Source organism: Rhinichthys klamathensis, unplaced genomic scaffold (genome assembly GCF_029890125.1).
Source record: "Rhinichthys klamathensis goyatoka isolate OS25496 unplaced genomic scaffold, OSU_Roscu_1.1 h1tg000121l_1, whole genome shotgun sequence".
Lineage (NCBI taxonomy): Eukaryota > Metazoa > Chordata > Actinopteri > Cypriniformes > Leuciscidae > Rhinichthys > Rhinichthys klamathensis.
The window spans coordinates 5,244,310-5,261,154 of record NW_026606658.1 but is presented as its reverse complement, the minus strand read 5'-3'; the positions used below and the strand labels follow the sequence as shown (position 1 = coordinate 5,261,154).

At 37.1% G+C, this 16,845-nt stretch overlaps 1 protein-coding gene across 2 annotated transcripts; it reads right to left on the bottom strand.

Annotated features, from left to right (window-relative positions):
- Positions 1 to 1,477: 1,477 nt before the first annotated feature.
- Positions 1,478 to 15,233, bottom strand: itgb3b (integrin beta 3b). Of its 2 annotated transcripts, XM_056255642.1 has the most exons (15): positions 15,043 to 15,233; positions 14,296 to 14,381; positions 12,956 to 13,160; positions 12,621 to 12,873; positions 12,098 to 12,260; positions 11,854 to 12,015; positions 11,579 to 11,674; positions 11,405 to 11,494; positions 10,761 to 10,895; positions 9,171 to 9,597; positions 6,707 to 6,929; positions 5,739 to 5,839; positions 5,483 to 5,602; positions 4,237 to 4,403; positions 1,478 to 1,706 (listed from the first exon to the last, which is right to left on the bottom strand). In XM_056255642.1, exons 1-15 carry the CDS (start codon positions 15,113 to 15,115, stop codon positions 1,638 to 1,640), a joined length of 2,370 nt encoding a protein of 789 aa, XP_056111617.1. In that variant the 5' UTR covers positions 15,116 to 15,233; the 3' UTR covers positions 1,478 to 1,637. The 2 variants fall into 2 exon arrangements, with proteins under 2 accessions (XP_056111617.1, XP_056111616.1); XM_056255641.1 differs by lacking the exon at positions 15,043 to 15,233 and having other exon boundaries at positions 14,296 to 14,392.
- Positions 15,234 to 16,845: the final 1,612 nt, after the last annotated feature.

The following is a 16,845-nucleotide window of genomic DNA, read 5'->3' as shown; positions in this document are numbered from 1 at the left end:
AAGAAGGAAACAAAATCACTAGAGTTGTGTTTGTAACATCAATCCAGTAGGTGGTGCTGTAGCCTAGTTCAATATAACAGTCACGGAAACCTTCGCACACCAACGAAAATTGAGTATTAGAATTAGTCATTATTAAATATTATTAAATTAATATCAATTAATAGTAATTAAAATAATACATTTTAACCAGACTAAAAAAACATTGATACATATATCATGATAAATTTATATGTTTTTTGTTTATTGCTATTAAGATTTAAGTATGTGGCATTACTAGATATTAGGACAGGTAATGACATTACACTTAAGTGTATCACATTAAATTTATTATATATATAAACAAACATTTGACAAATATTTATTCATTTCTGGTTAACTATTTAATTAACACAAAACATATGTTATACTTTTTTGCACTTGAGCTGTGAGGTACTTTTTGTCTTTTAAGGTTATTCTGCCAGACAAATAATTACATTGTGTATATTTTGTAAAAATGCTAGACATAAAACCTTGGCATATTTTTATACATTTTTATACAATCCTACCAAAACTGCATACTAAAGGCCAGTGTGATAAAGCTACCTCTAAGATATTGTAGATGCATAATATTAATACAGCTATGACCACAACGAAGAGAACAGCTAAGAATATTTCATGTTCACGATGAGGGATTCAGTGTTACCACATGCCATTAAAGGGATAGTTCACCCAAAAATGAAAGTTAAGTCATTAATTACTCACCCTCGTGTTGTTCCAACCCCGTAAGACCTTCGTTCATCTTCGGAACACAAATGAAGATATTTTTGATTAAATCTGAGAGCTGGATCACTGCTACATAGGCTTCCTAAGGGAGTGAAACTTGACGGCCCAGAAAGTCATTGAAGAAAACGTTTAAATAGTCCAAGTGACTACAGTGGCTCAACTATAAGTTTATCAAGCGACGAGAATATTTTTTTTGTGCGGAAAAACAAACAAAAATGAGATGAGAGTTCAAGAGATTTCCACGACGCATGCGCGAGAACTGAGAAGAGGACGTTCTTCTTCTACTACTTTTTGTTCAGTTCTCGCACATGCGTCGTGGAAATCTCTTGAACTCTCGTCTCAGGCCCACAAGGAAGAAAAGGAATAGTCGAATAAAGTCGTTATTTTTGGGGGGGTTTTTCGCTCAAAAAGTATTCTCGTCGCTTAATAAACTTATAGTTGAGCCACTGTAGTCACATGGAATATTATACGGGGTTGGAACAACATGAGGGTGAGTAAATTTTCATTTTTGGGTGAACAATCCCTTTAATAGTTGGAAAGATCGCTCAGGCTTTTTATCATTCATATCTGTCACTACACAGAGTGACGGATCAGAGAGAGGAAGAAAATGTTTTGTTGTGTGTGTGACTAACACAGTACTGACAAATATAGTTATGTAAGAAGCAAATGTAAAGATTATCATTCATCCAGTGACAAACAGAAAGACTCCCACAGAGGTGCCATTTTTGACTTTACATATGTACAACAACAAAATATGTACAACCGTTTCCTGTTCGTGTTCAATTTACGCAATTAAAAAAAGAAACTTCGAAGGAAACACTTTTGAACCATATACATTTATGAACTCTGTCCAGTTCATCCTCTGCTCTCTGCGGTCAGTCCTTGCCTCGATATGTGATGTTTGTGAATGTTGATGTGGCACCTTTGTAGAGAGGGTTGTGACCCTACAAGAATAAAAATGTCAGAATAAGAAAAAACAGTGTGCATTTATACCAGTCTAGGTTCTCTAAAAAGTTATGAGCAAACATTCTTCCAGTAACATTAATAGAACATTCACTTCATTCAGAGATATCTGGTCTTTAAAAAGGTTCTTAAAATGTTGGTATTTATACATCCTTCATGGGACTTTTTTTCTGAGACGTTTTATTTGGACGTTCGTCTAACATTTTTTAATGTTAACACTTGTTTCAGAATGGTTAGAGAACATTCAAAAGCAACATTCCCATAATGTTTGCAAAATGATAAAATGTTCCCTTAATGTTTGCATAGCCAAATTTTCAAATGTTTAAAGACCCCCTGTGGTGCATATCAAGTTTTTAATGTTGTTTATATGTCAATGTGGTGTTTTTAATATGCTTTAAGACAAACCATGTGCAAATTCATTTGTCAGCACCATTGCTGAATATCAAAGAGAGTCTCAAAAACGCCGTTTGAAACCGCCCCTGTTTCCTACCTTCACAAACATGTAACCAATCCCATCAACATGTGGGATGGGGCTTTTCTTATCATTGCGTATAAGAAACCCTTTAAAGGATTAGTTCACTTTAAAAAAAACTTTTGCTGATAATTTACTCACCCCCATGTCATCCAAGATGTCCATGTCTTTCTTTCTTCAGTCGAAAAGAAATTAAGGTTTTTGATGAAAACATTCCAGGATTTTTCTCCATATAATGCACTTTGCTGGGCACCAAACGGTTCAAGGTTCAAAAGACAGTTTCAGTGCAAACTGCAAACTGTTCAAAGGGCTTTAAACGATTCCAGACTATGAATAATGGTCTTATCAAGCGAAACGATCGGTCATTTCAAAAATAAATAACAAAGTTTAAGTTTAATAATGTCAAATGCTCGCCTTGCTCTGTTCTGTGATGCACGTTCGTGACTCTCCTGTTCGAACTCGTTCATCAAAATGAACAAATCTTTTTTCGAGTCATTTGGTTCATTTAACGAACGAAATGAACGAATTGACTCGGAAAAAGATTCGTTCATTTTGATGAACGAGTTCGAACAGGAGAGTCACACAGAACAGAGCAAGGCGAGCATTTGAGCTTATAAAACTTAAACTTTGTTATTTCTTTTTTAAATGAGCGATCGTTTCGCTTGATAAGACCCTTATTCATCGTCTGGTGTCGTTTAAAGCCATTTGAACAGTTTGCAGTTTGCACTGAAACTGTCTTTTGGAACTTGAACCGTTTGGTGCCCAGCAAAGTGCATTATATGGAGAAAAATCCTGGAATGTTTTCATCAAAACCTTAATTTCTTTTCGACTGAAAAAAGAAAGACATGGACATCTTGGATGATATGGGGGTGAGTAAATTATCAGCAAAAGTTTTTTTTAAAGTGAACTAATCCTTTAAGAAGGGACAGGAAAAATCGGATACAGCAATATTTCGGGTGAACTGTATATGATGCAGCCTATATTACAATGTTATGATAAACTTTCTTCACTGCCTTTCTCCACTGACTTTCTATGATGTTCAAAGCATTTCTAAGGATGCTGATTTTTTTTAGAAGGCAGCTGTCTGACTTTGAGATGGCGAACGAGAACAGGGTTTGTGTAAAATTAGCAACACATTATTAGCTGTTTGATAGTCAAGCAAAAGCTAATCATATCAATTAACGGTATGTGTCCGGCGTGGTAGTGAGCGTTACATAAAACGCATTACCATTCTGATACATAGTCTTGTAGACAACCCTGTATAATTCTTCCACTTCCTCTTCCACTTCTTCTTCTGAATCAGTTTCTAGTTCAAACATATATGGCTGAATTAAACCAATATTTCCACTTGGCATTATATAGCATTTACTACAGTGTTTGATTGAGTGGAGGCGGGGACTAATTTGCATATTTAAAGATCCGCGTATACTAAATAAAGCAAGGGTTATACATTTGAGCTATTTAAAGGCATGACAAAATAATCTTGACAGGAAAAAAACTTGAATATGTCATTTTGATTATCAAAGATGCAATTATTGAAAGGATACAATTATTGATTCAGGGCGACTGCAATAAACTAGAAGTTTAGTGAACAATCAGAAATAACGTTTCAATAACTAAATGGGAATGTTAGCAAAACGTTCTTGGAACATATTTTTTTTAGCTGGTTAAGTGGTCAAGTTTAAGTGGGGAACTCTGAAGTGAAAGGATCAGAGAGTTCACATGTGGCTCGAGACCTCACGGGGAAAGCCTAATTAGCATGGATAATTTAAAACAAAACTTGCCCAAGGGTACGGAGGCGTTTCCTTTGTTCTGAGGGGGAAAACAGCATGCCACTGAAACAGTAAAACCATCCTGCCAACATCTATAGTTCACCAAGCTACTTAGACACAGTGACTTGATCTTTTTACATTAAACAGAGGGGTGTGTGAGTGAAAATGTGTTTTGTTATGTATCGTCTTTGATCACTTATCTTCTGTCTGAAATGTACAGCAGTATGCACATAGTGTATTTTGTGAGTATTTTTACACTTCACTAACCGTTTCCCACTTGGCACGTGCCCGCTCCTCCTCGAACTTAGCAAATTCACGGCGATCATGGATGGTGATAAGCAGTTTCCAGATAAGCAGGGCGGCCAGACCCAAGAACAAGATGGCACCAGCTACTGACAGGAGCACCACCAAGATATCAGGGCCTTTAGGGCAGTCTAGTACACAGGAAAATAAATGTGGTTAGAGATGTTTTTAAAACTTTCATATAACAGGCAATATTTCAGAAATTTCATTTCTTTTACATTTCTTTAAAGTCTCTAAATGCTCATTCACACCAGGGAAATAACAATAATGTTATCAAAAAAGATATCGTTTTAAAAATCGTTCTAAACATAAAAGAATAGCACAGTCCACAACAACACTATGGCAACATTTAATCCTTAAAATGTACTGTCTATTTAATAGGTATTAGTATCTAATAAATAAGAACTAGCATCTAATGAATAAGTAGCTACTAGTATCTTTTAAAAAGGTACTAGTCCCTAAAGAATAAGCACTAGTACCTAATAAGTACTAATACCTAATGGAATAGATACTAGTATCTAAAAAAATAAATACTAGTAGCATGAAAATAGATACTTGTACGTTTTAAGGATTAAATGTTAAAACGGCTTGCCATTATGGCACAGAGAAACAATATCGTTGGAATCACTTTCAGAACGATTTTTTTCCAGCTGATAAACGCTAAAAAATTGACAGTCAATCAGACTCTACCCCTTACTGACCCTAAACTTTTGAACGGTAGTGTTTATGCACCTTGATTTCCCTTTTTTTTAGAATTAAAAGCTCTCTTATATTGTCTCGAGTCTGTCTCTTTGCTTCCTGTCTGAACCATTCCTGTCCCAGTGGGAATTACACTGTGTCAGCGGCTTCTTCAGTAGCTTGGATGTTGTTTATTGCGGTATGTTTTTACAAGGTGGGGTGCTCCCTGGGTTCTGGAGATGTGTTTGCCACTAATAGAGCCCATGTTCCACATGTGTGTCCATTAAAGCAGAGCAGCAGACTCTCACTGCGGGCTCCTGAATTTACAGCCGTGACACACTGCACATACACCTATAAACTCCTGTATGTTCTCAAATCTCGAATATCCAAAAATACAATAAGCACTAGTACTCTGAATAATATACTTTCCTTTTATCTTCTCAAACTATCTTTGTAAAAAGATGGAGACTTGCATTTGAAACACAGTAAACACACTGAACACTTAGCAGTGAGAGCAGTGAAATGGTGTTACCTGGCTCTTTGACTAGAGACAAGATGGATTTGCCACTGTTGTCCTCATAGTACTGAAACCTTTGCACACAGTCATCTTCATCCTTATAGGTGCAATTTACTGCATTCTTATCATGGAACACTGTAGAGTAACAGAGGGTTATACAAAAGCTGACACTGATATAATTATAATAATAATATATTTTTTATTTTTTTACTGTTGTTCATTACCAATGTTTTGGTTATTATCTATAACAAATTGAATTTAATAATGGTACCCAGATCGTCCACTAGACTGATTTCATCTCTGCAGATTCGAGTGCAGGTGTCATCATCGAAGAGTTTCCCCCTCTTAAAGTGCTTACACTCTACACAGTCCCTGGAGAGAGAAAAAACGTTTAAAGACGTATAAATATTTTACTTAAATAAAGACGACATAAACTTATTAACTCATTGGCTATGTTTGGAATGGAATACTAGTTTCGTTAGTTCTGTAGTTTCACTGGTTCTCAACCTTTTTGACTTTAAGGCCCCTTATTGTCCACAAAAATATTCTAAGGCCCCATGACTTTTCCAGTTGTCTTTTGATTAAAAATGTAAAAAATATGTTCTACTTATTTGTACCCATAAAATATTTTAGAGCTTGACAATATATACATTATAAAAATTAAGATTTTAATAAATTTAGGTCAACAAAACACTTTTTTGAAGAAGAATAGCCTGGTTATTCTTCTTCTTCAAAAAATAGAAGTGGTTGGATATCTCATATATCAAGATAGAGGAAACCCTGGTTATTCTTCTTCAAAAAAAGAGAAGTGGTTGGCTATCTCATATATCAAGACAGAGGAAACCCCGGTTGAGAACCACTGGCTTACTGAATGCTGTGTAGTATAAACTGTGTACTTCCAAACTATAAAAAAAATTGTATATTAAACAGAATGTCTTATGCAAAATAAGCATTTCAAATAGTATTATGCTACATTGTGGTCACATGACCTCATCATATTCCATGTTTAATGCAATGACTCCCATCCAATTGGAAATCCAAATAGTTATTTTAATATCTTAATACTTTTAATATTTTATACAAAGCATATACACACTGCAGAAAGAGTAGAATAGTAGTAAGCTATTATGAAATCCAAATAGTTATTTTAATATCTTAAAACTTTTAATATTCTATACTGTGCAAAGCATATACACACACTGCAGAAAGAGTAGAATGGTAGTAAGCTATTATGCTCACTTTTTCAGGGTGCAGGCGTCAGGGCATGTGGGGCATTTGTCGCAGGTGGAGCCGTAGGCCCCAGGCTGAGTGCACTCACAGCTCCCACACACACACTGACCACGACCGCTGCACAACAGCCCCAAGCTGGACATACAGGTGTCTGTACGAGTAGAACAATTGCAGTTCTCCCCCTTCCAGTCTGGATCACACTGGCAAAACCCACAAGAACAAGTGCCATGACCTAGAATGAGCCATGAAAGGAAAAAATAACACAAAGGTGGAAATAAGTGAGAAGATTCCACATAGCTGTACTGTATGTTTGACTCTTGCAAGAATGCTTTTCAGGATTAATAATGTTCACTCCCATAATGTAATGAGGTTAGATTGAACTTGAGCCTGTAAAAGTGCCTCATGTAAGGAGTTGTGCATTCCACATTATTACCAAATATTATGCGGAGGCTTTCCATGGTTCACAAACTAAATTCCCCACTGGAAATCATGCTTAACTGTTGTCAAACAGATCCATGTATCTTTTTTTTAATCACACCGTTTTCTAAAAATAGACATCTGGTGCTGGTGAATGTCAGGAATGTGACAGAATTAATATGATAAGCATTATATACTATATTTCACTTGACATTCAATGGCAGAATGCTGAGCCCCATTACATGCGTGATTTACAATTATAAACACATTTGCGGCGGTGTGCATGTTTGTGTAGGAGATCACAATGCCTTAGCAAAACAGTGTTTATGAGTGATCTGGGATTTTGGTTGAAAACACTGATGCAGCTAAATCAAAAACAAAATGGAAATAAAACAATGGCTAACCAAATGCAAAAAAATAACATTGTAATGCATGTAATTATTCTTCCCACAGAAAAACAATACAAACCCTTTCACATCAACCCAAACACTACTTTACTCCCTCACTGGGCTATTTTTGGTTCAATGACATAATCAGTGTGTGACAACGCAGAAAGGCATTTTCTGGATAACTTTGGGCCTCTGGGGATATGCTATTCAGGCTTTAAGAAACTTCTTATAGATTTAAGAGACTAACATTTTTTCAGTTGAAGACCTAAAAGGTACACTATGAAATCTTTTGGAATCACGAATACTGAGATCTGGTTCTGCTTAAGCGAGAAACCAACCCCCTTCCAGGAGGTACACAACTTCAAGAGGTCCACTACAGTATTTTGTAATTTTACATAAACTATTCGGCCATTCCAACTCAAACGCGCCCCAGTGGAACATCAGCACCTCGTCTGAAGAACAAACACACATGTCTCAAATAGGTCAACACATGGTTTAGCCTGCCAAGTCCCACAGAGCATGTTTATTTATAAGAAGAGCTCGTTCTCGACTAACGCACGAGACGTTTTAGTGTTATTGTAGGTAATTCCTTTGAGGTGATGTGAGGTAGCGAACAGAGAATCTTACTCGTAAAGAAAGACTTTTGTACAAAATAACAGGCTGTGAAAAACAGAGCCTTTATCCTGCTGGTTGCGAGTTAGTCAAGCCTGAGATGCAGTAGCCCTAAAAAGTACGTGGACCGTTAAGTCACACTTAAAATGTATGAGTGTCTTTGCATTATTTGACAAAATATTAAACCGAGTGACATTATTTAAAAAAAAACACCAGCACAATATTCAAGCAAATGATTGCGCAAAAAGACCTTTGTAAGATTTTAAAGTGAAAACAAAAATATTCAGACACTTTCTGAATGTCAAACGTTAGTAAAACATGTCTATATGTATGTCTATATAATGAACTACATGATCTGAAACAAAAAATATGATAACATTATATTTAATCTTTTTTTTAATAAAATGTTACTAAAAAAACACACAAGGTCACACTTAAAAATAATCAGTAAAAAGTATGAGTATTTGACGTGCTGTCCAAGGGGAGGGCTCCGAGCTCGGAATTTGGCCCGAACCCAGAGTACTCCCCGTATCTCTGGTTAGGATAGAAACCAGGCTAGTGTTGCGGAGACGGGGTGGTGGAGGGATACAGAAAACTGTTGAGAAACATAAGTGAGTTGGCTGTGTATATATATATATAGGCCGCCTCTCGTACTGATTGGATAGGCAATTTGAACGTGTTCCAGTTTTGATTCACCAAAACAAACCAACTCATAGAATAATTTGTTCGAAAATCCGACCACATTGGCTGTACTGTATGTTTTTTTTTAATTAAAAAAAAAGAACCGACTCATAATACTCATTAATCTGAGAAATATAAAGCTGACTATTATCAGCATGACAGGAGAAACTAACCCCATATTTCCTAATGAAATCTCCAAAAGGTAGCATGTACAGGTTGAAAAGCAACGGTCCTAGTACTGAGCCTTGAGGTACTCCATACTGTTAATGTCACATCCATTTCTAAACCAACAGTCTAATAATAAAATAATAATAAAACTCTAAAACAGTCAACAAAGTACATCTAGCTTCCCCTGGCCCCAAATCATGTCTTACCTGAGCAGAGCTCTCCTTTGTACCGCAGGCAGCTGAAATCGTCACACTCACACCTCTTCCCCCACACCTTGCCAAAATCATTATTGTGACACACGCATTGGCCGCACACGCAGTCTCCACGGCTGCTGCAGATCACTTTGTCTGGCCCGGTGCAGGCGTCCTGCTCGGTGGGGCTGTAGTCCCCTTCTGCACACTCACACCTGGGACCCAATCGTCCCGGGTTACACAGGCAGATTCCACACTCATAGGTGCCGTTGCCGTGGTGACAAACGGGACTGTCGGGCTCTGCCTTAGCTTGACATTTACACTCACACTCAAAGTTGACTGTGATCTGCAAGGTGTCTTTGAAGCCCACTGGTTTGATGGTAAAGGTCTTGCGCTTCTCTTTGGGACAGCCCCTGGCCCGAGCTTCGACGGTGAAGGACACCTGTAAAGGAGATGTTGAGGAAATGCAGGGTGGATACAGAGCACCAGTGTTCAAAAACATAAATTATAGCATTATTACATTACAAATTAGAACAGTGGGACAGTGCTACGCTAACACTACTGTTCAAAGGTTTGGGGTCAGTACGATTTTATTTTATTTATCAATACTCTTAATCAATTGATCAAAAGTGACAGAATAGACTTTTACATTGTTACAAAAAGTTTCTATTTCAATCAAATGCTGCTTTTAATTAATGAAAGAATCCTGAAATACTACTGTTTTTACTGTATTTTGGATCAAATTAATGCAGACGAGCAAGAGACTTATTTCAAAAACTACCCTAAACTTTTAAATGGTAGTGTATATTCAAATATATTTAAATAAAACAAACTTTATTTAGTATTAAAAATACTTATAAAAATAACTAAAATATATTATAATGTCAATTCAATACATTACTCATCTGTCACAATAATGTAATGTTTTTTTTAAATTTCACATTTAAAGACAATTTTTTAGAGAAAAATATAATATAATATAATATAATATAATATAATATAATATAATATAATATAACAGTTGAAAAATAAAATTATACTTTAAATATATTTCATTTCTTGTGGGGATGTTTAGCCATCATGCACATGACATATGTGAGTCTTATCCTGCCATTGTTGACAGTGACTGTGTTGGAATGACAGACAGTCTGAACTGAAGGCTGGGTGGTGTGAGTCAGAGCAGCACAGAAGAGAACAGGAAACAGGCAAATCTGATGCCTAGACACACTCAGCAAAATGAGTAATGGCACAGTTACACCCACATGTCCTGTATGTGTGTAAGTTTTTACAGTTAACCATTTACAAGGGAGGGAGTGAAACCACAATATTTTATGCAACTCATTTATCAAGTAAGGCAGATGATTGCACATTAGAAAGGACATTTCCTGTGCTCCTCCTTATTTGTGGAATATGTCAAACCATCAGAGTATAAGACTGAAAGTGAAGGAAGGGGACCCTTGGGGAGTTTTGGAATAAGTGGTTTGGTTAAGCAACACCAGGAATTTAATATGGAGAATAAAGAAACAACATGAGAATCGAATGAGATGGATGGAGACGATTAGAGCGATGGACAGAAATGAGCAAAAAAGAAAAGAGGATACTGACGGTATCTCCTCTTTTGAGGCCAGAGCAGGATCTTAGCCCAGGTATGACCTCCCCATTGAGACATGTGGCATTAAATGTCAGACTGAGCTCCTCCGGGACATTCAAGAGCTCCAGCTCAACCTTAGAGCGCAGTTTCTGTTACACAAACACAACAGCAAACAATAGATCAGTGACCACAGACATGTTAATGTCCCAGGTTCAACACAAGTACAACTTTATTGATAGCATATGTGGAATAATATGGATCACCACAAAGTTTCTCTGTGTTCCCTGCACCCAGTTTTTATCCCTGTTTATTTGTCAGCAAATGTCCGCCAGTTGATGCATGACTTTTGACAGCTCTGGGACTTTTGTTAAAACTACAGACTTCCGCATTTTTGTATTCCTACCCATGTACAGTCGGATCTATAGAGGGGTGGAGCCAAAATCAAAATTGCATTTTGGATGTTGAACTTTTGGCAAAAGGGAACGGCACAACCCTTTTTCTGTTTTCTCTAGTCATGCAGCACCAATTAAAAAAAAACTTTTGACGTTTCACCTGCATAGACAGCCAAGTTTTATTAAAATCCCATCATGTCAAGAGTGAATTCTCCCTTAAGTTGAACCCAGAAATTTATTTTGGCAAATGTAAAAAGGGACATTACAGCGTATGCATCCTGGATCAGCTGGATGACGTTATGAGAATCCTCGGACAGCGTTCCCACTGCAGTGCCAGGGATCAGCTCACTGTAGTTCTACAATGGATAGAGGTGAAGTCTTTGAAAGTGTCCTTAAAAATCTTATCAGACATTTACGGTAACATTTAATAACCTTCTTACCTTATAAAGGGATTCCACGTGGCTAGTCACAGCAAAGATGAGATTTATATTGTTCTCTGACATTTTCTCTGTGATTAATGCCAGTGATGGGTAGTCCTGAGAAAAATGTTAGAATGCATAATTAAAAGTCATGCTGTACACACTTTATAGTGTGTCTAATACTAAATATTCCATCAACATTTATGTTTTGTCTATATGTTGCTCCCGAACTTTGTTTTTCGGGTTTTTATGTTTTTGTGGAAAAGTACTTAAAAAGATCAGCAGAATATCACTACCATAGTTGTAGACATATTGTAGATGTTATCTGTTCCCACATAGCATTGGCCGTCATTGGGTCGCACAATTCCCGCCAAGCGCCCATCCAGTGCCACATGTGTCTTGGCATCTGTGGTGAAAACCAGTAAGTGAGATGCACCTGGTCTCCAACCAATTTTATCCTGGGAGAAAGACAAAAATGATCAAATAAGGGAGGTCAAAATGACAGTAGGTCAAAAATACTTATAAAGGTGCCACTTCAACCTTGCACACGGCTGCCTGTATGATGGCGTCGAAGCCTCCCTCTGGGGCGTCCCTGTTCCGGGACACCTTCTGTTTCTTCACTTCCTCTGTAAAGCGGCCCACCTCCTCCGTCAGAGACAGAACGTGTCTGTAGCCAAACTGAGGCTGGCATTTGTACGGAATTCTAGCATATATAATAAAGACCAGAAATTAACATGAGAATGATGAGAAGGTTCAGGAAGTTGAAATACTAATACTGGTAACTGTGTAACCATGCCAAACCGATGGGTAGTGTTGGTCATTCACCTTTGCTGGCACAAATGAGTCACAACATTCAAGCTTTAGAAAACAGCTTACAGTGTAATACTTATTTTGTATGTAACTCAGCAAATAGAGACACTTCAACCATAATAGCAGTGCGACTAAAGATAATAAATATCAGATTCTGTCAGCTAACAAGCACACCGCCCCATTACATGTTTGTAATAAACACCTATCATCTGTAATGTTTATGTTCAGCATGTAAATATATGTCATCACTCACGAGTAACAGGGATTTAACACGGCCTCTTCAGGGGAGATGTACATGTATGGGGACACGGGTTTATCCACGAAAGCCCCAAAGCCCATGCGCAGATTACTGGTGGTTTTGCTCATCTCTTCAGTCAAGCCTTGCCCCAGCCGTCGCAACTGAGACAAGTCGTCATTCATGGAGTAGGACAGGTCCATCAGATAATACAAGTCCACAGGGTAGTCCTCAACCTGACGGACTTTCAGCGTGAAGACCTGGGAATCATCTGTGAAACGCCAGAGTAACAATCCGGTCTAATGGAAGAACATGTAATTTGCGGTCATTCGTTTTTGGGTTGATGAACTCACCAGGTCTTAGAGAGATTTGCATGCTCTGAGGTTGGATCTGGGTGACGTCGGTGGTGGATCCCGAGGCCTTGTCACTGAGATCCTTGTTCTCCGTCACATGCATTTTGCTGGTGGGATACTCCAGAGCTCCTCTCCTGCATCCTGCCTCGATGAGGTTCTTCTTCAGGTCACATCGGGAAGAGCCAGGCACATCTTGTCCAAAATCCTGATAAGCATTTGGTACACAGTTATACTGGTACAGGACACTTAATAAATATTTCTGCGGCAAATAGAATTACGGAAAAACAAATCAAACACTCCTTGCCTCGTCTGCCATTGGTTAAAAAAAGAAGGTAGTCCTGTCTCCTAAGTCAGGCTAGTGGTTAAGCCAATATTTTTGTAACAACACATTGACAATCTAGTGGATTTCCTTAAGGAAACAGCCATCATTTTACTTCCTAAGATATAATACATGACTCACACTTTTATATGAGATAAGGACAAAAGTTTTGAAAAAAGTTGACAGTAACAACATCCTTTGTCCTCTTCATAATGATTCAATGGTTGAGGCTTAAACATAGTCATCGAAAACAACTGTTTTCCATAAGACATCCTCTTTAAGTTGGCATCTATTTGCTAAAAGCATTTTATTAATCTTATTGTACCATTTGTACATGCGTATTTAGACTAATTCTTTTTAAATTTTGTTTGAATTAATCGAATGTCAAAACTCTTCCTTTGCAACGGCAGACTTCTCTTTGGTGATGTATGCTGGACTTCTCCATAAGCTCACATTCAGATCTGCCACCATCCAACCAACAACCAATTGATAGATTTAAATCCCAATTTTTTCCCCCAGATAATCTGCTTCACTCGGATCATACAGAAGAAAAGATCTGCCACTTCGGTTGCATTGTCATTGACTACACTGGAAACCATGTGGAGGATAGTAGTGGTGACGGTAAAACCATAGTCTTCTTGAGAAACAATTCATTGTTGTAATTGATTTAAAGTTGCAAAAATCTGTTGTGTCATGAAACAAGAAAAAACAAATCCTTGACTCAGAGATGAGGCAGTTTATTTAAGTCTTATCCAGCCTATTTAATCTCCACTGAGTCATGATCTGAGTATTAGCATACTAAGATATTGCTGATATATATATATATATATATATATATATAAATAATTTTACTAATAGGCCTACATTTCAGAAAACATAACAATACTACGACCACTAAGACTGACTGAACGTTTGATTATAATATCAATCACACAGCTCTCTGCCATGCAGGAATCTTATGTAATACTGTATTAAAATCTAAACATGTTTCAGCTCAGTCATAAATTATTGTAGAGCACACCTCTTGAAAGCACCAGGCACAGGTAGGATGCACTGCCAGGCACTGCTGACATGTGCTGGCTCCTCGAGAAGTACAGATGTTGGAGCCTGCATGGAAGAGAAAGAAAAATGCTATTTTTTTTATCTCCAACTGGATTTAAACTGCATTTAAACTGGCAGCCTGCAGGCTTAGAAACAAAAACATGTCTAAACATTAACATATGATCAGTTTCATAACCATTGCCTCCATTTGTAGGGGAATTAAATGATCAGCATCACCAGCATGCATCAGACAAAACATTTTACATACAGAAGTTTCTAAAGTTCACATATACTTATCAGACCTTTATCATACCTGATCTGCAGCTATTCAATGTATAACTTGAAAGTGCCTTCTGAGTACACACATGCCAAAGTTTTATAGTGGGGAAATGTGGGTCCATTTAGTGATGTAGCTTTACGGTTTGAAAGAAAGAAAGAAAGAAAGAAAGAAAGAAAGAAAGAAAGAAAGAAAGAAAGAAAGAAAGAAAGAAAGAAAGAAAGAAAGAAAGAAAGAAAGAAAGGCAAAATGTGTGTTCGGATAAAATGAAAGAATGAAGCAAAATATCTGACAGTCAAATTAAACTTATTCATTCATCCTCTGTCTTGAATCACGTCAGAAGACATAATTGGCTATGTTAAAATAAAGTAGGCTATATCAAAATGCGATCAGACAAGACAGAAAAGTTTCAGATTTAGAGAAAACTGAAAAGACAGGGTGTAACGTTACCTAGTCCAGCATCAAGGAATACAATCACACAATAAATCCATAAAATGAAGAGTTTGAAAGAAGTTTTCTCCATCTCGGGTAACGGGTGAGTGGATACAGGCGTTTATCGCTCGGTCTTCTCTACTGGGACACCGGCGGTTTGTGCGGTCTCTGCCCTCCTCCTCTTCCTTTACGCTCAAGACATCAGACCAACACCAAATATAGAGTAAATTTGTGGCAAAAACTGGGTTTATTTCCGAGAGAGGGGGCAGAGGAGGGGCCGACTTCACGAACATTAGCCACAGGTCTTGAATTGAAACCGTAAAAAGCATACTTTTAAAAGATCTCAGTGATGAAAACAGAGTTTTTTATACGACAATATCTGTGTTACGTCATCAGATTAAACTCTTCTGATTGATTATGATCGTGAAGCACATTATTAGACTATAAACTAACATCAAATATGTCATTGACTACTGGTTGCATAATTGTAAGTCTATAGCACAAATGTGAAGTTTCTGTACATCGCGATTGTGTTACACTTCTGTTATTATATGGATTTGACTATGGTCATTAGCTGGAGGTGATCTATAATGAATTCAGTTTAACTACCAGCTCATGGGGCTAACTGACACTGACTTGGCAGACCTTGGGCAAGCTGGTTAGAGTGTGGAAAACACATTGGATTTTTTGACTATTTATAGGCTATTTTACTTAGGCCCTACTTGAATTAATTTCATGAACAACAGATCTTTTTCTTACGTTGTCTCTTATGTTTCTAGGTTTCTATTGTCTCGTCCCATCCCTGGATGTTCAGTCCTCCTTCAAAACAATGAAAGATGCCATAGTGAAATAAATGGAACATATTTCTTTTCATTCGATTTCAGAATTTCTTTTATGATACCAAATGTCAAATAATAATTTAGGCTAAATAAAATGTCAATTTAAATAATAAAAACAATAACGTCACGTCCTTGACACCTCAAATGTCACCACGGATTTCAGCGTTATATGTACTATTTAAATCTTACAACTCCTGTAGCTTCATATGCAATAAATAATACTTAATGGTTTTCAACAGTTACCCGGGCCGCCCATTTGAATCTCCTCTATAATTTACCCAGATGATGATGCTGGTACTGTTCTCCCTCTAGTGGCTGAACTGTGAATATGTTTAGTTTTAATAGTTTTATCATTTGGACCTAATTCTCTCTTAATCTGTTTTTAATATTACAACCTAGCAAAAACAAACAGTTTGACCTGACATTACTGTCAATTTAGGAAAACCATCATTTACAAGTGCTGTCACATGCCCCCCCCCCCCCCCCCCCCCCCATGTTTCATTTATATCCTTTTCAATTTTTCTACAAATTCAACAATGAATGCACAAAAGAGGAGACATTTGCCAACATACACAAATAAGTTATTTTCCTCACTTGACTTGACCAAAATATAAAATCATCCATCACCAGATCAGTGTCTTTATTTTGTCACATTGTAACTCTTTGTACCCTGCTAAGACTGTTACAATATACTGTTGCCAAACACACACTTCTCAGTTGTAATAATTTGTTTAGAGCATACAATGTGCCTGAATCTGACTATTCTACATCTTTGATTTTATTACAATGTTGCTTGCGCTTTCCTTGTTTGTCTTTTTCTGAGGATAAGACATAGCTACAACACATCCAACCAGAAATGCCATGCAAAAATACCAACCAAACATTTGACTTCAATTCTAAGTTAAATCTGAAACTTTTTAATGGCGAATGTTATAGCTAAAGATCATCTTCAGGAATATGATACACCTTTGTGCACCTTAAG

What these genes read in the sequence shown, in the direction of transcription:
- itgb3b (XM_056255642.1), bottom strand. Translation starts at nt 15,115, where the DNA reads ATGGAGAAAACTTCTTTCAAACTCTTCATTTTATGGATTTATTGTGTG. An exon ending in GTGCCTGGTGCTTTCAAGAG is followed by an intron (nt 13,161 to 14,295) that starts GTGTGCTCTACA and finishes AATGCTTATCAG; the next exon opens with GATTTTGGACAAGATGTGCC. An exon ending in CAAAGGAGAGCTCTGCTCAG is followed by an intron (nt 6,930 to 9,170) that starts GTAAGACATGAT and finishes GGCTCATTCTAG; the next exon opens with GTCATGGCACTTGTTCTTGT.